Genomic DNA, 24,420 nt, shown 5'->3' on the forward strand with positions numbered 1-24,420 from the left:
CGTGTGGGGTCTAGTTCCCTGACCAGGCGTGGGACCTGGGCCCCCTGCATCGGGAGTGCGAAGTCTTAGCCACTGGACCACCAGGGAAGTCCCGGGGGTGGGGGATTCTTGATCAACTGGACTCAGCAGGCCAAGGCCAAGGCTTATTTGTGAAGAGTGTGCATAGGAGACTGAGGTTTCGTTACAAGAGGGCCTTGTCACCCCCAAGGGTGTGGCAGGCAAAACATCAGGGGCCTCATGGGGAGAAGCCACAGCTAAGGTGAGCTCACCGCCACATATCACCCAGTTTCCAAGGGATGTGCGCCTTTGTGAGAACAAAAGGCAGCAGAGTCAGTGGAGCCAGCAGAGAGGATCTGAAACGCAGGATTGGAGTCTTGAGAAGGGAGACGGAGGGTGTGTCGGAGAAACCGAGAGGCCTGGGATTTAAATAGTCATTAGGAACAAGCCAACATGTGTCTGTGGCTGGGCTGCATGAAGCCTGGAGATGCTGCGGGGGAGGCAGTGGGCTGGACGGGGAGCTGAAGGTTCTACCACAACGGAGGCGCAGGGACAGTCAGGACACAGCCGAGCTGAGATGGGCCTGCAGGTCTGAACGCCCCGGCACCCATCTTCCGGGGTTCTAGACAACTGGGGGGTAAACCAAGCTCACTGGAAGAGACCAAGAGGTGCTGAGCAGGATCGGTGTAAACAACTCCCCCCACCCCACGCACACCAAATTTGCTTCTGGACACATTAAAGTGCAAAGTGATGATACAGAGAAAATCCTAAAGGCCTGCAAGTTGGGTGAGGAGGAGGAGGCAGGGGATGTTACTGAAAAAGAGCAGGGATGACATTGACACCTGTCTTCTCCACGTTGGAAGTGACAAGATAGAAAAGTCTTCCCTGTTCTGGGAGGAAATGCCTGGATAGTCCATTGTTTATGTGGAAGAAAGACATTTGGCTCCCATCACCCACCGTCCTGAAAGAGCTGCTGGAGAGGTGTTTCAGCAGAAAGAAAGGGAAGGCAGGTGCCGCCGCGATGGTTATTGTTTTACTGTTAGAATCCTGCTCAGAGCTGCACCCAGAGGGCCTAACTTGATCCTCACGGTGAGGCTGTGGGTCGGTGGCTGCTGTTCACGTTTCACAGGGGAGGATGAAGATGCAAGAAAAAAAAGGCAGCACATTGTGAAGTTCAAATTAATAGGTATCACCTGTAAAAATGTTAACACTCTGAAGCTAAAATTCCCTGTGGGGTCAACAGGGGAGGCTTGGCGGAGATGTGAGACATGGAGAGAAATTAAATTACACTGCAAGCCTTGCCTTGTTCTGAGGGTATCTAAGCCCAGATCACTGCCAGAAAATGGTAAGTTTAAGTCTACAGGCAATCAAGAGAGATTGAAAACAGAATGTAAATATTTCAAAGCCAGCTAAGGAAAAATGGAATAAAAGCTTTTTTCTGTAAAATAAGGTAAGAAAGGGGAAAACAAATAAAATAGAAAATAGAATGAAAGACTTTATTCTATCACAAATCACAATAAATGTCAACGGGTTAAGTAAATGTGTTAAAAGATTAGGACTTTCAAATGGAATTAGAACAAATAACAAAAAAGGCTGAAAAAAAAAAGCCTATCAAAAATACCAAAAACTTTTAAGTAATGCAGTATTTATATCATGGAAAATAAAATTCAGGGCAAAATATTTAAGAGGGACAAAGGAGGGTATTTCTAATTGGCAAATAGAAAAGCTCACAAAGAATACAGGAAAGCCGTAAGCTGCAATACAATGAGACATATACAAACCAAAAAGGAATCTGTAAATCCAGAATCCTGGTGGGAGGCCTTCCCCTTCAGCTGTGTGTCCGGCTCCCCGCCACCAGCCCCCCCAACCCTGTTCCCCCAGGCCGGAGGAGGTGGTGAGGCCTGACGGGGGCGTTCCTTCCAGAGGCTTCCATCTGTGACTCTCCGACTCTGAAGAGCTGGCAGTGTGCCTTGACCCCTGCGTGTCCCTGGCTCTCTCCCTCAGGCCTCTCCCAGATCTGGATCCTTCTGGGCCCTCCTCGGGTCAGCCTCTTCCTCTGGCTCAGTGTGGTGATGGCCTGGGCAGCTGTGGTATCTGTGCATTAGAGTCAGAAGTTGGTCTCCCATCCTCCAGGTCTGGGGGCCCGGGAGGGGGAACCGGTGCTTGACTCGGGGCCAGTATGGAACAGGTGCCCAGGCACGGTCCATCCATCCAGGCTCATGGATGTCCTCCTGAGAACAGCCCTGGGTCGTGGCTCTGCCCCCGCACAGGCCTGGCCTGCGGTGGGGAGATATTAGCCCAACCTGTAGATGAAGAAGCAAAGGTTCAGAGAGGCAAGGTTTGCAGCCGACTGGCCACAGGCCTGGGAGGAGGCCGGGGGGGTGCCCAGCGCTCCTCCTCCACTCCGCCCTGCAGACACAGTCCTGCCTCGAGGACGCTGGGGGAGCTGCCAACCGCCGTCAGGCCGCGAAAGCAGCCTCCGCATCTGACTCTGCGGTGACTGCCGTGAAGCCGCACAGTGTTCCTTCAGACCCCAGCGGCATCAGGTACCTGTGGGCCAGAGGGGACGGACGGACCTGGGCCCGGGCCGCCAGCAGGCTCCGCGTGCCCAGAGGCGACGGCGGGCTGGCCTGCCGCCTCCTGCTCCGGGCACACCCCTCTCACCTGCGCGTCAGATAAACAGCCAGACTCTGCACGTGCAGAACACACAGCACCGCACACGTTACTTTCGCAACTTGCTTTTCAGATTTTGCTCTGTGATGGTTCATCCTTCCAGCCGAAGCCCGGAGCCCTGGCTCCTTCTGTCTCGTGTGTGTATTTTTCCATCGAGAGGAGGCACAGGAGTGTATTCAGCCTGGCCCTCGTTAGTAAACACTCTGCTTGTTTCTGCGTTTGGGAGGCACAGAGTGTTGTGATCAACATTCATGGACATATGTCCTTACAGGAGGAAGATCCGGTGGCGGCGGGGTGGGGGTGCGGAGGACGGAGCAGACAGAGCTTCTCAGATGTGCCCCAGGCCCCAGACCCAGCCGGTCTCCCTCCGCAGCCGGAACCCCGCCTCCCGGCCTGGGCACACCCGCCCCCCGCCCCCACTACTGACCTTTTGCGTTCGGAGTGAGTTCCATTTTAATTTGCGTCTCCTCGCTGCCCAGAGTGCAGGCAGCTTTCCATATCCAGGCTTGTGTTTCCACTTGCATGAACCCTCCGTTTATCCTTCATCTCCTCAGTCTGCGGGAGCTCTTTGTACAGGCGGGGAATTAAACCTCCGGATTACACGGGCTGTGCGTGTTTTCTGTTGCAAATGGAGAGACAGCCGTGTAAGCTACAGGCCCCGGTGTTTGTCTTTAGACTCAGTTCTCGCATATTTTAAACACACAAATGTAACATTTCTCTATTTAATACGTAGTATACTCATGTAATAGGCTTCCTTGTGGCTCAGATGGTAAAGAATCTGCTTGCGATGCAGGAGACCCAGGTTCGATCCCTGGATCGGAAAGATCCCCTGGAGAAGGAAATGGCAACCCACCCCAGTATTCTGGCCTGGAGAATCCCATGGACAGAGGAGCCTGGTGGGCTACAGTCCACGGGATCACAGAGAGTCAGACACGAGTGGGGCGACTAGCACACACAGACACACACACAGACACACATATACACACACAGACACACACGCACACACACACACATATACACAGACACACACACAGACAGACACACATACATACACACACAGACACACCCACATACACACACAGACACACCCACATACACACACAGACACACACACGCACACACACACACATATACACAGGCACACACACAGACACACATACACACAGACACACCCACATACACACATATACACAGACACACACAGAGACACACATACACACACAGACATATACACACATGCACACACAGACACACCCACATACACACACAGACATACAGACACACACACATACATACATACACACACAGACACACACATACACACAATGTAGTATTTTAAAAATTGCTATGTATTTTACTTTGCCATAGAGGATTTAACATTTGTATAATGGTTGAATTGTTCTCTTTTTTTGTTACTGGACTTCCTGTCTTGGCTGAAAGTGTCACCCTTTCCTGGAATTATGCAAGTAGTCTTACATTTTTTTCTTATTGGATGTTTCTTGTTTTGCTTTGCATTCTGGTCCTTTAAAACATACTGAGTTTATTTTTGTGTTGGGATGAGGCTAGGGTTCAGTGTACTTTCCTGCACACCTCTGATCGGCTGTGCCAACATCACTGTGCAGTGAGCGCCCCCCCACTAGACGGATGGGCCGCTTTTTCCTCTGCCAGGTTCCCGGGCACTTGAGCTGTGTCGGCCCCTCTAGCCCGTTGCCCTGTGTTGTTCTATACCTGCTTCATGGCAATATTTAACACTTTGCATAAAGTTGTGACAATCACGGAAAATCTGTTCTTTATAACTAAACTTTAAAGTAAAAAACTAGGAATTAGGTTGGAGTGGCAACACCCCTGCAGGTTTCTCTGGGAAGCACTGGCTTTCAGTGGCGGGGAGATGGTCACCCAGAAGCGTGGTGTTTCCCTCTGGGCCACAAGCCTCACTTCTGTCCTTCAGCGGTGTGGATGTCCCTTCGTCTCGGCCACATGCCCCCTCCAGTCTCCTCGTGGTCAGGGACTTTGTGGCCGGGGTTCCATTCCCAGCGGTCGGCTGGTTCCCGGGGGGCTAGGATGGGCCACACGGAGGCCCCGCAGGACCGAGCTATCCGCTCCCTCGCCTGCTTGTGACCATCAGCCGCCGGGGCAGCTGAAGTCGGGGGCAAGCTCCTGCAGTGCCTCCTGGGGGGGAGTCCATGTCTAGAGACCGGCCAGTCTGGGGGGGAAAGGTCCAGTCTCAGCTCCAGTTTGGGACCCTTCTGGGGGGCTGCTGTGGTGGGGTCAGCTGGCTCTCGTTGCCTCTGAGTCGCTGAGCGACTTCAGGTCTCGTCCTGCTGCCCCTGCTCACTCACAGCTCTTTTCCAGGAGGCCCCTCCCCAGCTCCACGAAGCACAAAGCCCCGCGTCTGTTTCCCGTGTGGCCCTTGGAGTTAGTTGCAGGCACAGCATGGAGGTGGGACCAGTGGCCTCGGCGCTGATGCTGGTGGCGAGGTCATGCTGGGGACGCTGCGGTCCCGGCGCCTGGGGTGTGACCCCAGGGTGGGGGGTACTGCGGTTGTTGTGCCCTATGTTGGGCGCCTGGCGGCAGCAACGAAATCACAACACCATGGGATCAGACGGCTGGTGCTGCCGCTGGAGAAGGCTGCCCGGCAGCCGAGCCACCTGTGGTCCGGTTGAAGGCCAGTGTGAGAGCCCGTGATGAGGGCGGAAACAGTGGGGGACCAGACCCAGGGCTTGGCTTCAAGGACGGGGGGTTCTCGGCCTTGGCAGGCCTGCCCCGCGGCGGCGCCCGAGCCCCCTGGCGGAGCTGCTTCAGAAGCTGGGCTCGGTCCACCGGCTGCCCCGAGCACTACCCTCTCCCTGCACCTGGCGAGGGGTCACCTCCGCCCGGGACAGCTGCTCCCCGGGACTGGTCAGTACTGGTAGCCAGGGGAGGCCCTGGGCCCCAGGGGCAGCTGAGGCCAGCCTGGGAGCTCAGCCCCATCCTGGTCTGTCCTGACCTCCCCCCCGTGGGTCCCCGAGCCCTTCCCCGACCCCCAGAGTCTGCCTCCCAGGGAGCCTCCTGGGACAAACCCTCAGGAGACCCGGCTCCCGCCGTCTTCTTGAGCCCCGGGGCCACGGAGGATGACAGCGGACTTGTGCAAACGCAACCACGTAGAAATCTGACCCACGGCTCTGCCTGGATGCGGCGTCTCTGCTGGAGCAGAGTAAGGGGCCCACAGCACCGGGCACCCGGCCCATCGTGTGGCCGATACGTTCCTTTCTACCCGCGGCGACAGCTTGCATTTGTGTGGGAGGAACCGCAGGGCTCACTACGGTCTTGCCCCAGGGCTGCATTAACTCTCCCGTCTTCTGTCATTGCATCGCCGAAGGGCCTGAACCATCTGGACAGACTTCACACTCTCCCGAGGTCCCCCGTGACCGTGATCATCTGATGGAAGGAGCTGGCGGGGGCGGGTGTGCGAGGCCTTGGGGAGAGGCCGGAGCCACGCAGGACTCAGGGCCCGCCGCTCTGGGTGCGTGTAGGGTCCCGTGGTCCACAGTGTGCCGGGGTGCCCTCTGTGATGCCAGAGCAGACCGCCCGGCCCAGTGCCTGCCGCCTCTGAGGAGGAGGAAGGACCAGGCCCAGAGACCTCTTTGGGCCTGAAGCTCACCTGTGGGGGCCTGCTCCAGCTCATTTACTGAATCCTGTGGAAGGAGGCTGCCAGCTTTGGCTGTTCCCGGAGCAGGAGAGACCCTACAGAAATTCTAAGCTGGGATGTGGGCAGCCCTGTGCTCGGGCCATACTAATGGGCCGGTCTTGTGCCTATGGTGTTAGAGGTATTTATGTGGGAACGGATGCTACGCGGAGTTTATAAGCCCAGCAGGATCACCAGTGCAGACCCTCAGGTTTTGGAGCAAGGCAGAAGGGACCACCATTTATGCGATAGCTCCGGACCAGCCACTGGCCCTGGTGGAGACAGAGGGCCTGACACGGGGCCTCAGCTGACCACACGGCCAGGCCTGCCCCGCACGGGCTGCCTCACAAGGTCGTGCCCTCCAGTGGCAGTCCGCCTGAACACGGAAGTAGCTCACTTCAATCGGGGGGTCGTGGTGAAAGTCACAGGTGAGCTGCAGGGGAGGGGTTCCATTGGCATCTACCTGGAAAAACACAGGAGAGGAGGGTGTGTGGGCCAGACGTGCTCGGCCTGTGAGTCTGGGCCTGGCGGAGAGCGAAGGGAAAGCTCCGCAGCGGGTAGAGGGTTCGAGAAGCCCGGGGTCGCTGTGCAGTCCGTGGGTCTGGGCTGCTCAGGGTGTGGACTACGGCGAATGCTGTGGTCTGGGACGCACACCTGCTTCAGGACAGGCGGACCTGCTCAGGGACCACAAGTGTGACTCTCTCGAGAAATTGCCCTCTGCCTCAGGAAGCTGCCTCACCCGAGACAATTCGTGCCCACCACGGCCACATCCCGTGGCCTCGGCCTGGGACACGTCCACCGGCGCTCAGAGCCTCCCGTGGGACTGGCTGAGGCCTCCTTGCAGCTGCATCCCAGGCCGACAGCCCCCATGCCGGGTTCTGCCGCCTCACCTCTTCACGGGTGCTGCCGCATGTGGATTTCAGAGTCTTCAGCGTCTGTTTGCCGGGGACGCGGACCTGAGCTTCTGGTTTAGACGATGGTGGCTGTTGAGTTTTGTGTGTTTGTCTCACGTCCATCCATTCATCTCACAAAATTCTCTTGTAAATTCTAGTGATTTCTTAGCAGAGTATCTGGAACGTTGTAGATATACAGTTATGTGTGCATGCAAGCTAAGTTGCTTCAGTCCTGTCTCTTTTGTGACCCCATGGACTGTAGCCTGCCAGGCTTCTGCCTGTCCACAGGATTCTCCAGGCAAGAATACTGGAGTGGGTTGCCATGCCCTCCTCCCAGGGATCTTCTTCACCCAGGGATTGAACCCGGGTCTTTCAGGTCTCCTGCATTGGGAGGGGGGTTCTTTACCACTAGTGCCACCTGGGAAGCCCCATATAGTCATATTCTCCAATAAATATAATTCTGTCTGTTTCCATAGATATATAGCTCATTCTTTTCTTTGACTTGTTTAATTGGGTAGAGTTGCCAAGCAGATTGTAGTAGGCGTGAGAGTGCAACTTCCCGTTTTGTTTCTGATTTGAATGGGTGCAGATTTTTGCTGTTGCTTTTTTATACACACTGTTTCTAAAAACTAGTTAATTGATTGCTTAGGTTGTGTTGGGTCTTGGTTGTGGCACTCCGATTCTTTGTGGCGGTGCACGGGCTTAGCTGTGGCTTGTGGGATCTTAGCTTCTCGATCAGGGTGCGATGCACACTCTGCATTGCAAGGCGGACTCTTAACCACTGAAGCACCAGAGAAGTTCCTTGATGTTGTTTTAAGGTAGCTTTTTTTTTTAAAAAATCATATTCAGGTACTTTTCTTCTTATCACACAAACTTTAGAAAAAAGAATGGGTATTCAGTTATGTGAATAACTTTGGGTATTCCTGGATGAAAAATTTGCAATTTTCTTCTTTGCTTGTTGATGTAATACATTATTTATAAAATACCTAAAGCTAACCAGTTCTTACATTTTTAATAACTTCTGCTTGATAATGTTTTATTTTCTTATTACATTGGATTGTATTCAAGATGTCAATATTTCCTTTGCAATTCTTTACATCAGTATTTGTAAATGCAATTTCTCGTTACTTTCTTTCCTTCACTATTCTAAGAGGATTCTAGCGTTAGTGCAACACTGACTTTTAAAATATGAATTTTGGAGTTTTCCACATTTTCTATAGATTGAAAGTATTTTAATGACAAGGGAATTCCATGACTTTTGAAGGGTAAGTGGAACTCATCTCTAAAAATGCTGGAGTCTTGGACCTTTTGCAGTGATAGATATTGGACCTCCCCAGGGGCCCAGCAGAAGCCTCTGCCTTCCAGTGCGGGGGATGTGGGTTCGATCCCTGGTTGCGGAGCTCAGATCCCACGTGCCTCTTGGCCAAAAAACCAAAACGTAAAACAGAAGCAATATTATAATAAATTCAATAAAGACTTTAAAAGATGGTAGATATTTAATAATCATTTGAATTTATTCTGTGGTTCTCCCATTGGGTCACTTGCCTCTTAGCTGTCGTGGTCTCCTTTGTTTTGGCCAAGCTTTTAAAGTGTAAGACCCCCTCACATGTGTTTTCTAACAGCAGATATGCTATTCCAGAGATGTCTCTCTTTTTAAATTGTAAGAAAAGTATGTGTTTGTCTTGGCCGTGCCGGGTCTCAGTTGCCGTGTGTGGCTTTTCTCTAGTTGCAGCGAGCGGGGCCCCTCCGGTTGTGGTGCAAGCACTCTCACTGCGGTGCCTTCTCCTGTTGGGGAGCCCGGGCTCCAGACCTCAGGCTCGGTAGCTGTGATGCAGGGGCTTTGTGGCTCTGCGATATCTGGGATCTTCCCGGACCAAGGACTGAACCCACATCCCCTGCACTGGCAGGCAGATTCTTATCCACTGGACAACCAGGATAGTCCCCTGAGGTGTTCAAATTAGCCAATCCACAGGATAATGGGCTTCCCTGGTGGCTTAGACGGTAAAGTGTCTGTCTGCAATGCAGGAGACCCGGGTTCGATCCCTGGGTTGGGAAGATCCCCTGGAGAAGGAAATGGCAACCCACTCCAGTGTTCTTGCCTGGAAAATCCCATTGACAGAGGAGCCTGGTGGGCTACAGTCCATGGGGTCGCAAAGAGTCCGACACAACTGAGCGACTTCCCTTTTCACTTTCATTGGATAATGAATGCATGGATTTCAACTCTTCTCCAAGTTGTGGGGGGGGGGTGGGGTGTCACCGAGTCTCCTGAGTGGGATCTGTTGGTTGAACCAGGGAAGCTCAACAGCAGCAGAAACCCTGTGTGTTTCCTCCAAGAGAAGGGCTGCTGTCCCAGACCTGAGGCTGGTCTTTGGTGTGTACTTTCAAGTGACTGCCAAGCGGATGTGCAATTCACAGAATTACAAATGGCACCAGCATAGGAGATGCTCAACTTCATAATGATAAGGGAAACCCAAGTTTACACATCAGTGAGATTCCCCCCACCCCCCATATAAGACTGATAGAATTTTAAAACAGCCAATTTTTCTCAGTTTTGGAGCGGGTGTCTGAAATATGGATATAAAGGTAAATTTGTATGACATTTTAAGAGAGCAGTTTGCTAATTTCTGCCAACCCTCAAAACATGCAAACCCATGACCCAGCAACTCCTCTTCTAAGAATTTCTCTTCTAGGAAATCCTCGTAGCAGTGCACAGCCCTATGTGCACAAGGAAGCTCACTCAACAGTATTTGAAACAGCAGAGATGAAAGGCATTCATCAGTTACCCAAAGAGGAACAGCTATGCAAATTGTGGAATCATCATAATCATCGACTGTTACACAGTTATTAAGAAGAATGAAGTAAATCTCTATGTGTGGGCAGGGAATAATGTCCATGACATATTGCTGAATTAAAGAATCAACCTGCAGAATGGTGTGTATAGTATAAAGCATATGTGTAAATTGTGGTCATGTGTGCTTATGTGCTTAGCAGCATGCCCAGAAAAGCAGAAGCCGGACTGTGAAGAGTGGTCATCCTGGCAGTGTGGCAGGGTGGGGGTGGGGGTGGGGGACAAGAAGGAGACACTGTCTCCTTATTTTATACATTTCTATGTGGCCTGACTTTTAAAATGAGCCTATATTACTTTGGCAATAAAACAAAATGATTTTTTCATGCTTGCAACAAAAACGCTGATGTAATTTTAAACCACTTGGCAGTTCCTTTTAGGAGGAGGCTTTCTCTGCTCTGGGAATTGGACTAAACGTGCCTCGGTCTCAAAAGGAACTAGAAAAGGCGCTAATTCTATTAATTAATGCACCAGCAGATTCCATCTCAGCAAAGGCTGTCTTAATGAGGTGCTGGGGCATCCATTGTTTATCTCACCAGCACCAGCGCAGAGCTTTGCTTGTCAGGCCGTGTGAGAGATGGCCCTTCCGAGGGGGCTGTGGTGAGAAGCAAAGCAGCTCACAGACCCGCTCCCGGCTCCCGGCTCCCGGCTCCGTGGATGACCTGTGTCGTTCTCCTGACCCCAGCTTCTCCTCTCTGTCTCATTTCCCCCACACTTCCTGAAAGACCGGACCCCGCCCCGCCCCGCCCAAAGAGTTGGACCGCAAACCTCACTCCCACCCCTCTCTGTGGGCATCTCGGGCTCGTCCCTCTGAGAGCCTCTCTCCCGGCCTTCTCCCCTTAACGCTGATGTGGGAGCTGGGAACTGGGGAACCGGTCCATGTGAAGCCCCCACACCTAACTCCTGGTCCCAGAGTCGGCTCTCCGTAAGCAGACACAGCGGTCCTCCTGCTTCCTGGTTTCCGTTCCGCTTCCGCGTCGGTGCCCCCGTTCCCCGGTTCCCCGCTTCGCGGCGTGGCCTTCCCACGCCGGCGGTCCCGCTTTGCGGCCTTCCCGCCGGCAGCTGTCCGCGGTGCTGACCGCAGGCGCGGCCGGCTGTCGGCCGCTGCGCACGCGTCCCGGGCGGGGCGCGCAGGACCCGCCGGCGAAGCCACTGCGCAGCCTCCCGCGCGGCTCCGGCCGGGCCTGCGCGCGGCGCCGGGAGACTCAGGCGGCCCCGGCTCCCGGCCGGCGCCCCTCGCCCCGCGTCCCCAGTCGGCCTCGCCGTGTCCTCCGGCCGCTTCCTCGGCCCGCCGGCCTCGGCATGGCGCTCAACAATTTCCTCTTCGCGCAGTGCGTCTGCTACTTCCTGGCCTTTCTGTTCAGCTTCGTGGTGGTGGTGCCGCTGTCTGAGAACGGCCACGACTTCCGCGGCCGCTGCCTGCTCTTCACCGAGGGCATGTGGCTGAGCGCCAACCTGACGGTGCAGGAGCGCGAGCGCTTCACCGTGCAGGAGTGGGGGCCGCCGGCCGCCTGCCGCTTCAGCCTGCTCGCCAGCCTGCTTTCTCTGCTGCTCGCCGCCGCTCACGCCTGGCGCACGCTCTTCTTCCTCTGCAAGGGACACGAGGGGTAAGTGGGGGGGGGGGGTGTCTCACGGCTGCCCTTCACCGACAGACGCAACCCACACCCCTGGCACGGCGCCCCGTGTGTGCCCACCGCTCCCCCAGGCGTGCGAGCCCCTCCATCCCCCCATGGTTCCAGAGGCCTTGAAGTATCAGTCATGGCTCATCACTCCAGGGAAACTGCCCTTTGTCTCCATCCAGAACCCAGGGGCCAGAGCCGTCTCCGTACAAGGCCAGTGCTTCTCTGGACAAGTGCGCGTCGCCATCCACGTCCCCGGGGTGCAAATGTTGCATCGTCATCTCTGAGCAGACTTGGGCCTCCCTCGCTGGCTCTGCGGGGCCCACACCCGTCAGCACCGCGGACAGCTCCCCGTCGAGTTGGGTGGATGGGGAAGGACCAGGCAGGCAGAAGGCCCACCAGACTAACAAAAGGGGACCCTCCCCGCGTCCCCATCTTCCTGCGAAGGGAGGCGGCAGAGGAGGGAAGCTGGAGGGAAGCCCCTCGAGGCCCCCCGCCGGCACTCACACCTTGGCTGGGGGATGTGGGAGAGGGGAGCGGCAGGCGTGTGAGGTCCCCGCTCGCCTCCCTTCCTCCTGGCCTCCATCTTCCTCTTCACCTTTTCCTGTCTTGGCTCGATTCTGTGAGAGAGGATGATGTGGCTCCCTGGGGTGGGGTCCTCGTTCGGTCACACCCCCTGGGCCTCCACCCCGTGGGACCCGCTGTGGGCCCCCCACGCCCAGGCCATGGATCGCCTCACCCTGGAGTGGCCAGAGCTCCTGCACAGGCCGACCCTGCCTGTTGCCAGCCCTCATGTCCAGGTGGAAGTCCAAGCCTTCTCCCAAACTCTGCCCCACTCACTGCATCCATCATCTTTTGGCAGTTCTAAGTGGCTTTTCACTTCTTTCGGGTGGAGGTAGGAGATAAGCAGAGGCCCCTGAGAGCTCTCAGTTTTAGCTTTGGGGTGGAGAGAGGGGTGGAGAGATAATGGGAGGCTGCAAGCTGAAGAGGAAAGGGACCAGTGAGGCTGGGGGATCCCACCCCGGGAAGGTGTGAAATCCCAGCAACCCATGTGCATGAGCTTCTGGGGCTGCTGTAACAAAGCCCCGCAAACTGGGGCTTAAAACGATTTATTCTCCCACAGTCCTGGAGGCCAAAAGCCCCAAACTGAGGAGTTGGCAGCGCTGGTTCCAGTTGGGAAGAGAATCCTTTCCAGGCCTCTTCCGGGCTCCTGGTGGCCGCCTGCCACCCTGACACCCCTTGGCTTGGGCCTTCATGACTCCAGTCTCCACGGGGCCTCTTCTCCATCTGTTTCCTTCTTCTTAGGAGGACCCTAGTCACTGGGCCTACGGCCCGCTCTAAACCCAGGATGACCTCATCCTGAGATCTGGAGCTTAGTGATGCCCACAAAGACCCTACTTCCCGGGGAGGTCTCACTCAGATACTGTGGTGCCGATGTGGGCCAGTGTAGAGGGTGCGGTTCAACCCAGTGGACTCAGGTTCTGGGGTCTGCAGAAGCCACGGGTCAGCTGGGGGGGCTCTCCGTGTGCTGTGGGGTGGGGGCTCTGTGGGGTGAGTCCAGGCCAGTCCTGCAGGGCACCTGCCCCGCTCATCCCTCCCTCAACCTTCACGACAGCTGTGTCCTGAGGAGACGTGTGAGGCCTCACTTGCACCCACATTGCCAAGCGCGGTGTTGGCGGTCAGCGTCTCTGGCCCAGGTCAGGGCTGGAGGAACTCTGATTATGAGATGGGGTCTGAGGAAGCGGACGGGTGGCCAGCAGGTGGGGCAGGCGGAGGTCCCTTCAGTCTGCAAAGCTGAGGGCAGTGGGCACCGGCCAGGTGGGGGCCGTGGCTTGACCATCAGCTCATGCCCACGGTTCCTGCTCATTTCGACAAGGTAAGTGGCCTCAGGGTGTTCAGCGTCTACCTGCTGAGGACACATAAGTGGCTCTCTAGGTGGTGCTCAGTCCCTGTGGCTCTGATAGATGTGAGATTTAAGAGTGACCACCAGAGGCTGGTGGAGAAGGGCATGGCAACCCACTCCAGTATTCTTGCCTGGAGGATTCCATGGACAGAGGAGCCTGGCGAGCTATAGTCCATGGGGTTGCAAAAGAGTCAGACATGACTGAGCAACTCCCCCCCTACCCAGAGGCTGGGAGCAGGCGGGGTGCAGAGAGCCCAGAGCCTGCAAGAAAGGAGTCCTGGTCATGCACGCTGCCCACTTCACACAAGCTGGGCAGGAACCGGGGTCAGCTTCTATCCTTCATCGTCTCATAGAAGGTGTCCATCAGCTCTGTGAAACCGTCAGCATCCTCATTTTTTTTTTCAAATTATTTTTTCTGGGAGTATAGTTTCTTTACAATGGTGTGTTAGTTTCTGCTATCCAGCAAAGAGAATCATGTATACATGCGTGAAGGTTGCTTAGTCATGTCCGACTCTTTGGGACCCCATGGACTGTAGGCCACCAGGTTCCTCTGCCCAAGGAGTTCTCAGGCAAGAATCCTAGAGTGGGTTGCCATTTCCGTCTCCAGGGGATCTTCCCCACCCAGGGATTGAATCTGGGTCTCCTAAATTGCAGGCAGATTCTTTACTGTCTGAACCACCAGGAAACTGAATCAGTCATACGCATATATCCCTTCTTTTTCTTTTTTAGAATTTTTACCATCCTTGTTTCAAAGACAGAAAACTGAGGCTTGGGAGAGTACGTGCCTCTCTGTGCTCCTTCCTTGCGCCCGCCCCCGAGGACAGAGGGAGCCTCTGCTCCACTGATTTGTCCTGGTTGGAGGAACATGTTGGGTCCTCTGTCGCTTTGCATCAGTTCCAGGGGCTCACCTGTCCTGCCACCAGTGGCCTCCACCATGGCGGCCAAGGCTGAGCCAGCCTTCTCTTCTCTAGGCACATCTGTTGCAGAATGTCCTTCTCGGCCCTCAGGAATTACGGCCACGTGCTTGTCCACCTGTGTCCCCCTGCCCCACCCTGTCCATCACAGGACCCCGTTGGCAGTCGGTCAGCTGTGATGCCATCTGTCATGAGTGTCATTCTTCCATTAGTTCTGGTTGCAGGACCTGGTCAAAGCTCTTGTAGATGCCCAGGTCATGGCTGTCCATCCGAGGGGACCCTGGGGGCTGGCTGTACCCAAGGTGGGCACATGCCTTGCCCACCTCTGTGTGCTCAGGGCTGAGCATCGGGCATGGTGCCCAGGAGTCACCAAGTTAGTGATTGTTGAATGAATGACAGAAAGATTGCTGCATCTTGAGGCTTTGCTGCCTCACAGCCACTCATGCCTGGATGCCTTTGCAGATTTGCGGTCTGGCCAAGGGGTCAGCCCTCTGGGATCACTGGGTCAGCCAGGTCTGGACCTGCCATGGGCAGAATGGTCAGCTGCGGGCAGCCAGTTCTGGCACAGCTGGTCAAGCTGTACAGACCAGGGAGGCAGGTCTGGGGTGGGTCAGGGAGAGCCAGGAGGCTGGGAGGGTCAGTAGAGAGAGCCGTGTGGTGGGGAAGGCTCTCAGGGGCATTGGTGGCCCCTGGAGTCCAGCACACGGAGGACCCACTGCCCTGGTCAGACTCAGGTTTTCAGAAGGTTCTCCCTGCTTGGGGTTTAGTGTGCACCTTAATCTCTTAAGAGACCAGCGTCAGAGACCACCAAGGACGCGCACCAAGACTGAGGGTGGAACCCTACCCTTCGCTCTGTGTGAGGGGCTCAGGGTTGGGTCTCAAGCTCATGGTCTTGACATGGTGTCTGTGGTGCCAGCTCCCTTCTCGTGCAGAGTGTGTCTGCAAAGTGGGCGCCCCTGACTCGTGCCCGGGGGGTATGAAGGGTCAGGGGCGGAGGCCGCTTTTGTACAGGGGGAGCCACCCTGGTTGCTGCCTGGAGGGAGGGGTCCGTGGATCCGTGGCGCCTGTGTCTTCCTGGGGCATCGCCATGTCAGGCCTCTGGCTGAGCTGAGGGTGAGTCTCAGGCCCGGGGGCCTGGGGCAGCCTTGTGCGTCCAGGTGGCCGTGGTATGTGATTGATGGCTGGGGAGTGCTGGGTTAACACAACCCATCTGCCTGCCCACACGTGTCCCTCAGCCTGCACATTGCTCCCAGGGCTTCCCAGGATAGCTGTCACCATGGAGACAGCACATCCAGGCTGGGCGCCCTGGGAGGTGGCAGGAGGAAGGCGGAGTTAACCCCGTGAGTGCCAGACTCCCTTTCCTGTACTGGGAACTCTGGAGGGCCGGGTGAGGCTCCCACACACCCGATTCTCCGAAAGTCTGTAAAGCCTGGGGCAGATGCCAAGGAAACTGGCAGAAAGTGAGGAAGAGTCGGAGGTGGCTGTCAGCCAGCGGGACCCCAGCATGGGCCCTTCCCTGTCTCATGGGATGAAAGTGAAAGTTGCTCAGTCGTGTCCGACTCTTTGTGACCCCATAGACTATAAAGCCCATGGAATTCTCCAGGCCAGGATACTGGAGTGGGTAGCCGTTCCCTTCTCCAGGGGGTCTTCCCAGCCCAGGGATCGAACCCCGGTCTCCTGCATTGTAGGCGGATTCTTTACCAGCTGAGACATAAGGGAAGCCCGTCTTGTGGGATGGAGACCCCCAAACTGTGCCCCTTTTACAGGAATGCGGCTGGAGTGTCTGGGGCTCCTGTCTCTCAGAGACTGTCGTAAGTCACCCTCAGAGGTGGGAAGGGGCAGCTTTCTGACGGGCTGGCTGTGTCTCAGGCCTGCTGTCCAGGGTTCCCTGAAGGTGTCTGTCCGCACAGAGGGCAAGGAGCCCTCCTGAGCTTGTAGGATTCAGTACAGATTGTGGGGGTGGATGATGGATGGATCGTGTCCAACACCCCTTGGTCTCAGCCAACAGTCACCGCGTGCGGGGACAGTAACTTTGATGTTTTCTTGGCTGAGGTCCCAGACAATACTTTGCTTGATAAATGTTCTCTGTGAAGCCATATTCGGCCAGTCATTCTGCTCAGATTTGATGTCCTGAAAGCACTGATGTTCACGTGAAACCTGCGGCAGGTGGGAGGTGGGGCCGGGCTGCTGTCCCCCTGAGGGAGTTCCCTCTGCCCCCTGGCCCTTCTTGGTGGGACAGCCCTGTCCCCCCACCCCCTGCAGCCTCAGCTGGGCCACCTGCTCTCCTGCAGGGCTCTGGGTCTCCAGGGGGTGGTTTGGAGAAGACAGGATGCTCGTGGGTGGCTCGGAGAGTCTGGAGGGTGGGTATTCCCACCATGCCCCCTCGCGTGCCCCATGGGAGGGCAAATACTGGCGCCATCTGAAAGCATCCCAGTGGGGACCTGCCCATGTGGACCCTGGAGAGGCCCTGGCCCCCCCACTCCCCGGCAGTGCAGTCCTGCCCTGAGTGAGCTCCGCCCCCTCGGCCCTGCCTCCCAGATCCCCCAGGTGCCTGCCCTGGTCACCCCTTGGCCTTTCAGGTTCCAGTGGGGAAATCAGAGCAGGGTCACGTGGCCCCCAATGCAGGCGCCGGTCAGCCGCGCTGATGGCTGTGCGGGTAAACGTCCTTGGTGGGTGCCCGCGGGGGTGAGCCTCCGGGAAAGGCAGTCTGGCCTGCCAGTGTGCACACTGGCCTTGCTGCTTTGGAACCAGGTGGACTTGCATTTAAACAGAGGCCCTGTCTCTGCTATAAGATGGTCCCCACTCCTGGGCTTTGGGAGGATGGGCTGGGCAGCAGGGCTGTGGGATGACAGACGCTCCAGGAAGGGCAGGGACGCTGCTCGGCCCCACCCCGTCCTCTGGGGCCCAGAGTCCAGTTGGGAACCTGAGGGCCGGGGGCTGCCCTCCCCCGCCGCCTGGCCCTGCAGGGCTGCTGGGGCGCCAGGCAGGCATGATGACCACCCTGCCTGCCCTCGCTGCAGCTCCTTTCTCTACGCCTTCCTGAACCTGCTGGTCAGCGCCTTCGTGGTCTTCCTGGTCTTCATCGCCAGCACCATCGTGAGCGTGGGCTTCACTATGTGGTGTGACGCCATCACCGAGAAGGGCTCCGTGCCCCACAGGTGCGCCCCGAGCCCCGCCCTGACTCCCCACCAGCCTCTTCCTGCAAGAGCCCCCCTGTGCCCCCACGGTGTCCCCTGCAGCCTGCACACCTCTGGCTAGCCCCGCCGCTGGTCTGCACCCCCTTCCCAGTTCAGGGAGCCTGCCGCAGCTTCACGCCGGAGCAGGTCCCCCAAGGACCCTAGGGGTGAAGGTCCCGGAGGTCAGAGGTTCCAGCTTCCCCATCAAAGTCAGCATGTGGTCGGATGACGGGACCCCATGGGGTGGGCTCTAGGTCCTAGGAGGAAGATGAAGATGAAGTGAGTGGGGTGCCGAGGGGCAGGACTGGGAGTTTCTGGTCAGAGGGGGTTGGAGACAGAGGCCTCGGGCCGGGAAGGAAGCTCTGGGCCCTGAGTGAGTGGCCGTTTCTGGCTTGGGGGCAGCCCCAGGTGGAGCATGGTGACTGCTGGACCCTGGCCTGGGGCTGCCCACTGCCCGGCCCTCAGGGCAGTATCCAGTGCCCCAGGACAGGGCTCTGGAAAGGCAGGGACCTCACCTCTTCCAGAGGCTCCAGATTCTTTCTCTAAGAAAAATCTGATCTGGAACTTGAACATATAAATAATGAAAGAACTGAAGTGAGAGGCAGGGGTGGGGGCATCTACCTGCTACCCTGCCCCTTCACCCTGGGGGTCCCTGGTGCCTCTGCAGAAGTGTGGGGCGCACAACAGAGGACGGTTTAAGCACCTTGGGTGGGTGACCCCCTCAGGGTCCACAGCAGGGCAGCTCCTCTGTGTGTGGGGGTCTTGCCCATGCTGAGCTGTGTGGGCTCTCCCTGCTGAGCCCCCAGACACTTGACTGCTCACCACCCCCTGCCCCCCATCCCGAGCTCTCAGAGCACGGGCGGGCCGCTGGGTATGGCCTTGGGCTCCTCTAGAAAGGCACCCAGAGTTTCTTTACCCTCACGAACTCCACTTCCAGCCCTTCAGCCTCATCCCCCAACTCCTTCTGGGGCATGCCTGGGCCTCTGGGCCTCCCTCTCTCTGGGCACCAGGCTCCCATTAATGTGTCCTGACGTTTGAGAGGCTACAGGTCCCTGAGCCCAGGCTTCGGAGGCCCAGCCCGGACCAGCCTGTCCGCAGACAAGGAGTTTGTGGCGGTCACTAGGACTGCACGGTGTCCTGCTGGTTGCTGCTGGGTTTGCTGGCCTGTGCTGCCAGCCCCAGGTGGTTAAAGGCGTGCCCCCTGGATGCCCAGGAAACTCGAGCAGGGCTGCCGTGCAGCTCAGTCTGGGGACTGAGGGGTCAGAAGCTGCACCCCACACCCCTGCTTCTGCAGCCCCTGGCCCTGCAGTGCCATGTGGCCATGGGGCCAGGGCCGGGGCTTCAGGGGAGCGATGGCCAGGGCTGGTAGCCCCCACCATCCAGGGCCAGATGGGGTCAGATCTGCAGGGTCCCTGCCCCACGGATGGGCCCTGTCTGCCCCACCTCGGGGACAGCGCCTCGCCATCTGGGGGCCCCCTGCTTGGCACCCCCAGCGGTCACCGTCCACCCCTGCGTCTTGCCGTTTCAGCTGTGAAGAGCTCCAGGGCATCGACTTGGAGCTGAACGTGGACAACTCTGCCTTCTATGATCAGTTTGCGATCGCCCAGGTAGGCGGGGCTCCCCGGGTGGGCGGGGCTGACCAGGTGGGCGGGGTTGTCCGAGGAGGCCGGAGTGCTTGGGTGGGCGGGGCTGTCTGAGTGGGCGGGACTGCCCGGGTGGGCGGGGCTGCCCGAGGAGGCCGGAGTGCTCGGGTGGGCGGGGCTGTCTGAGTGGGCGGGGCTGTCCGAGGAGGCAGGAGTGCTCGGGTGGGCGGGGCTGCTTGGGTAGGCGGGGCTGCCCGGGTAGGCAGGGCTGCCCGGGTAGCTGGGAGGGGACTCACTGCTGATCTTTCACTGAGTGCCCAGCACTGCCCACCGCCCGCCCCCACCCCCTACCCCCTCTCCCCTCCCTGCCACCATCCAGGAGGAAACAGACTCTTGGTTAAGGATGCTGTCATGGCAGAGGAGACACAGTGAGTGCAGTGCTGGGGGAGCAGTCAGGAAGGCTTCCTGTAGGAGGGCTGAATCTTGGAGGCAGAGCATTTCTGTGCTGGTGGGGAGGGGTGGAGCGTGGGGCGTTCTGGGAGGAGGGAACAGCCTGAATTAAGGGCAGAAGCGGGAGGCCTGGCGGGTGAGGGGTGGCTCTGTGCTGCTCATCTGAGCCTGCAGGCTGGGGCAGGAGTCTGGATCCTGGTTCTGGCGCCACGTGGGCCCTCAGATAGATGCTTGAGGGCCCACGGTGAGTCCCCAGTGAAGCAGCTGGGGCAGGGTCCGAGTGAGAGGGTCTCTGGAGGGGATCTGGACTGGGCCTTCACGTTTGGAGGAGCCCCCAGCCACTGTTGGGGAGACGCTGCTCTGCCAGTCCTGCCCTTGGATCAGGTTCACCCCCTTCCCTCCAGGAGACCATGGGTCAGTCTAGGGACCCCATCTGCTGGACACAAGTGTGTTAGGACATGTGGTCAGAGAGGGTCTGTCCCTCAAAATCTGCGCCTGACCCTGATGATGACCCTGATGGCAGGGATGGCGGGGTGCCTGGGCAGGCGGGTTCTTTCGGCTCTGGGCAGGTCCTGCCAGCCTCCAGGTCCACTTCTGGTCCTGCACTGGCCAGTGGTCGGCCTGAGGATCCTTTCCATAGTGAGGCGTCCTCTGGGGTGGGGGCTGGGGGGCTGGACATTGGTGGGTCCAGCTGAGATGAGCCGAGCCTGCCAGAGACACCTTCATGTAAATTTCATGGGAAATGCTCCTGCCCGAGTTTGTCTGGGTTAGATAAGGAGGGTGCGGGCTGAATGATGACAGACACCTTCCACTGAGCCAGTTTAATTGCGCCTCGAGCCTGGTTCTGATTAAATTGTTTCCCCTCCAACTGTTTGGAAACAGCAGATAAAGGTCAATTTGTTCCAGCAATTGGAAGAGGCTCCCTTACAGATGAAACGAGCTCTCCTTGGAGCCCAGTACCCACCCTCCCCGTCCTGGGCCCTGGACGCGAGGGTGGGCAGTGTTCCCGAGGCAGGGGCATGGCTTGGGGCCAAGAGGGCTATCAGATGCTGGGGGTGACGCCCCCATCCTTTCTGGCCCTGGGCGGCGGGCAGGTGCCCCTGGCAGTGGCCCCTGGACCTGACTGGCCTCCTGACGCGCTCTCCGCCCCTGCAGTTTGGCCTCTGGGCCTCGTGGCTGGCCTGGCTGGCCATCACCATCTTGGCCTTCCTGAAAGTCTACCACAACTACCGCCAGGAGGACCTGCTGGACAACCTGGTCCACGAGAAGGAGCTGCTGCTGGCCCGGCCCGCCCCCCGCGCCGCCTTCCAGGACGAGAAGAGCGCCGTCATCTAGGCCCGGCCGGCCCCCTCGCCAGGGCTGGGGGGCGCGTGCTGCCCTGGGCCGCGGCCCTGGCTCTGCCCAGCCCCCACACCTCGCATGCCTCCTCTCGGCTCTGCGTGCAGTGCTGAGCGACCCCCTCGCCGGGCACCCGGTTCCCACCCCGAACGGGCCTGGCAGCCGGCGGGAGTGGAGCTGCCCTCAGCCCTGGGCCGGGGGAGCCTCCCCCAGGCTCCATGCAGGGGCCTCCGCCCGTCCTGGGGGTGAGTCTGGGGGAGGCCCCCGGCCAGTGGGCTTGCTGTGGTCACGCTCCCCTGCGGGCCTCGGCTGGATGCCATCTGTGTGACTTCCTGCCAGCTTCCATGGCTGCGGCCTGTGGCCGCAGTGTGACCCCAGCGGCCTGCGATGGCCACACGCCTCTCTCGTCACCCGCTCTCTGAAGCGTGCAGGGGACGGGGAGCCCGCGCCCCCTGCGAGCCAAGCACTGCGTGTGGGAAGGAGCCCTGCGCCCTGGCACCCCCTGGGGCTGAGTCCCCCTCTGCTCTGTTTCCGGAGCCCCTGGGAAAGCACAGGGTGGTGGGTGGGTCTGGAGTCAGGCCGCAGCGGTGGTGCGGGCTTCCTGGGGACCTCACTTGAGGTGGCCCCAGGGGCCCCCCTGTGGGCTGGGCCTGTGCCTGTGGGGTGGATACGGGTGTGGGGGTAACCCGTCTTGCAGGGGAGAGGGGCCCAGTGCCACCGCGGGTGTGTGTGTGCCTGTGAGGCGTGTGAGAGTGTGGACGTGTGTGTGATGTGAGTGCACGTGGTCAGTATGTGCGAGCGTGCGTGTGTGGGTGGAGACCAGAGCGGGCAGCTGTCTGCACCCTCATCCCCAGGGCCCCCTGTACCCCAGAGGAGGGGCTGCTTTCCCGTCTCAGGGGGCCCCGAGGGTGCAGTCCTGCCCCATGGCGGCAGGCAGAGGAGCTGGTCGGGGGGACCCGCCAGGATTTGGTGCTGAGCCACCTGGGGGCTGCCTGGCTGTGGACGCCCATCAGGGCCCCCGGCTCAGGAGACAGGTCTGCCTGTGTGCTCATTTGCAGCAGCTTGATCTCCCGAAAAGGAGGGCCGGGGCGTCCAGGGGCCCCGTGTGGCAGGCAGCCTGGGCCCGGGAAGCGAGGCGCAGGTCACTCGTCATGATGTGCTTGGCTGGCATCTTTTGGGAGGGGGGCTCGGGGAGGAGGTGATGGAGGCTCCTGGCATCTTAGATGCTCTGGCCCCTGGCCTGGCGGGGGGTTCTGGCCAGAGCAGCAGGATCCTTGGGGAGCGGTTTTGACAGAACCTGAGGCCCCCAAGGGGGTCTGCCTGCCCAGTCCACTGGCCCCTGAGAGCTCCTGGTCTGTGCCCCGCAGAAGGGGGTGGCTCTGCCTTGTCCCCCAGCAGGCGGCAGCCATCTGGGCCCTGGAGGGCGGAGCGGGCCCTGGACGTGGGCTTCTGGACCGGAGGCCCTGCTGCGGGTGTGGGTGAGCCTGGGCACGTGTGGATGACCTGGAGCTGGTCTGGGCAGCCCCTCGGTCAGACCAGCAGAGACCTGTGTCCACTCACAGGGCCACCTGCAGGGCGGAACTGTCACTGATGCACAGGCTGTTACGGGCCAGAGGCCACTGGCATCCCCAGACTTCCCCATCCTGGGGGCTCCCGGGAAAGGCACAGCCGGCCTCGGGGAGGGGGTCCTGGGACAGGGGCCGGTGGCCTAGCAGTGGGCCAGGGAGGCCCCCTGAGGCTGGACAGGAGGGGCCGGCTGTGCCCTGGGGCCCCTGAGGAGGGTTTGCCCCATTGCTTCCTCAATGCCTGCTTCTCCCCACTGCTGTTTGGTAATGGACATCCTATTTAAATTCTACTCCAGCTTAGCTGAAAGTGAAGGTTCTTCAACGCAAATGTATTTATTTCTCAAGTCAAAATAAAAACAAAAATACCTGAGCCTCTAATGTGGACGGTTAGGCATCTCTTTATCCATCAGTTTGCCTTTGTTTCTGTTGTTCTGTCTGCTTTCAATTTAAGACTGGAAACACTGCCTTCTGTGTTTGCTCCCGGAGTTTCCCAGACTTACTGGGAACCGGGAGTGCACCCGCCCCCCGCGGCTGCAGTCACCATCTGCGCGTCTCCTCGCGGGTTCTGTTCTGTCTGCTCCCCGTCGCTGCTTCTTGGGTGTGAGGATGGATTTCGTGTCTCAGGATTCTCAGGGTTGTCGCGTGCGCCTTGAGCGATACTTTTCCAAAAGCAGCGGGGGTCCGGGTCTTGCGGACCCTCTGAGCTGAGAGCAGTGGGCCGTGAGGAGGGGTGTCGGGGAGCCCGGTCCCTGCCGGGCGCTCCCCTCACGACGGGCTCAGGGCTCGGGGTGCTGAGACCTGTGGGCTCGGGTCTGCCACTTAGCCTGCCCCGTCCTCTTCAGGGGGTGGCGTGGGCGCAGGGGACGGCTGGCGTCTGTGAGGGTGGCAGCTGTGATGCTGGAGGGTCCCCAAGGGCCGCTGCCCCCGGAGGCGGGTCTCTGTCCGCTGGGCTCCTGGCTCAGGGCTCCCTGAATTCTGAAGCCCGAAGGGATCCTGGAGACAGGTGCCCCGGCCCCTGAGGCCCCAGGGCGCCAGCTCGCACAGCAACCCGATGTCTGCAGCAGCTGCCGAAGTGAATCCACAGCGAATCGTTCCCAACCTCCTTCCTTGGGGCCAATGTCTCCAGGAGGAAGGAGGTGGCAGTGTTTGAATAGAAAACCGGCGTCTCCCCACCTAACCCGTGGGGGCAGACGGCGGGAGTCCAGGCGGCACGCGAACTCCCGTCTTCAGGCTGTGGGGGGCTTCTCCCCCGGTGGGGCCTCTCTGCCTTCTCAGGCCCCTCTCCCTCCCTGCATCTGAGGGGACCCGGGGTCGGTCTCCGCAGGGCTCCCTCGGTCTGGCTGCATGGGCTACACAGTCATGGTGCTCCCAGGCTCCACACAGCCCACGTGGGGCCGTCAGGACCCAGGCCCAGACGGCCGCGTCCGGAGGGCGGCGACCCTGCTGCTCAGCACTCCCCGTCCCCTCTCTGCTGCCCCCAGGCCGGCAGCTTCAGAGGTGCCAGGTGGCACGCATGCCCCGGACAAGCGGGGCTCCCCAGGCCTGGGGCCCAGCACTGGTGGCAGATAAGCTGGAGGTGCCAGCCCCCCCCCCATGTGACTGTAGGAGATAGCATGCCCCCGAGCCACCTCTCCCAGCGGGGTTTTGGGGTCTGGGCTTCAGGCCCCCAAGCAGCAAAGCCCAGTTTCCTTCCCTCCTCTGGGTGCCCTGGAAAGAGGGAGGGTGCCTCCGGCCTGAAGGGGCTATACGCAGACGCCTCCAGGCCCAGCACAAGGTCACCAAGAGTTCCTGCCGGGGTGA

The 24,420-nt window shown here is 58.8% G+C and overlaps 1 protein-coding gene and 1 long non-coding RNA gene across 3 annotated transcripts; one reads left to right on the forward strand and one right to left on the reverse strand.

The window, feature by feature from the left end:
* Positions 1–1,086: 1,086 nt before the first annotated feature.
* Positions 1,087–11,059, reverse strand: LOC139038672 (uncharacterized). Of its 2 annotated transcripts, none has more exons than XR_011491715.1 (3): positions 10,969–11,059; positions 3,098–3,289; positions 1,087–2,300 (listed from the first exon to the last, which is right to left on the reverse strand). It is a non-coding gene; the product is annotated as an uncharacterized lncRNA (long non-coding RNA). The 2 variants fall into 2 exon arrangements; XR_011491714.1 differs by having other exon boundaries at positions 1,087–2,883.
* Positions 11,060–11,233: 174 nt separating this feature from the next.
* TMEM179 (transmembrane protein 179) lies at positions 11,234–22,998 on the forward strand. The gene is made up of 4 exons (XM_020897635.2): positions 11,234–11,679; positions 17,529–17,666; positions 19,213–19,291; positions 20,873–22,998. Exons 1-4 carry the CDS (start codon positions 11,375–11,377, stop codon positions 21,050–21,052), a joined length of 702 nt encoding a protein of 233 aa, XP_020753294.1. The 5' UTR covers positions 11,234–11,374; the 3' UTR covers positions 21,053–22,998.
* Positions 22,999–24,420: the final 1,422 nt, after the last annotated feature.

Source organism: Odocoileus virginianus, chromosome 16 (genome assembly GCF_023699985.2).
Source record: "Odocoileus virginianus isolate 20LAN1187 ecotype Illinois chromosome 16, Ovbor_1.2, whole genome shotgun sequence".
In the NCBI taxonomy this organism is placed as follows: Eukaryota; Metazoa; Chordata; class Mammalia; order Artiodactyla; family Cervidae; genus Odocoileus; species Odocoileus virginianus.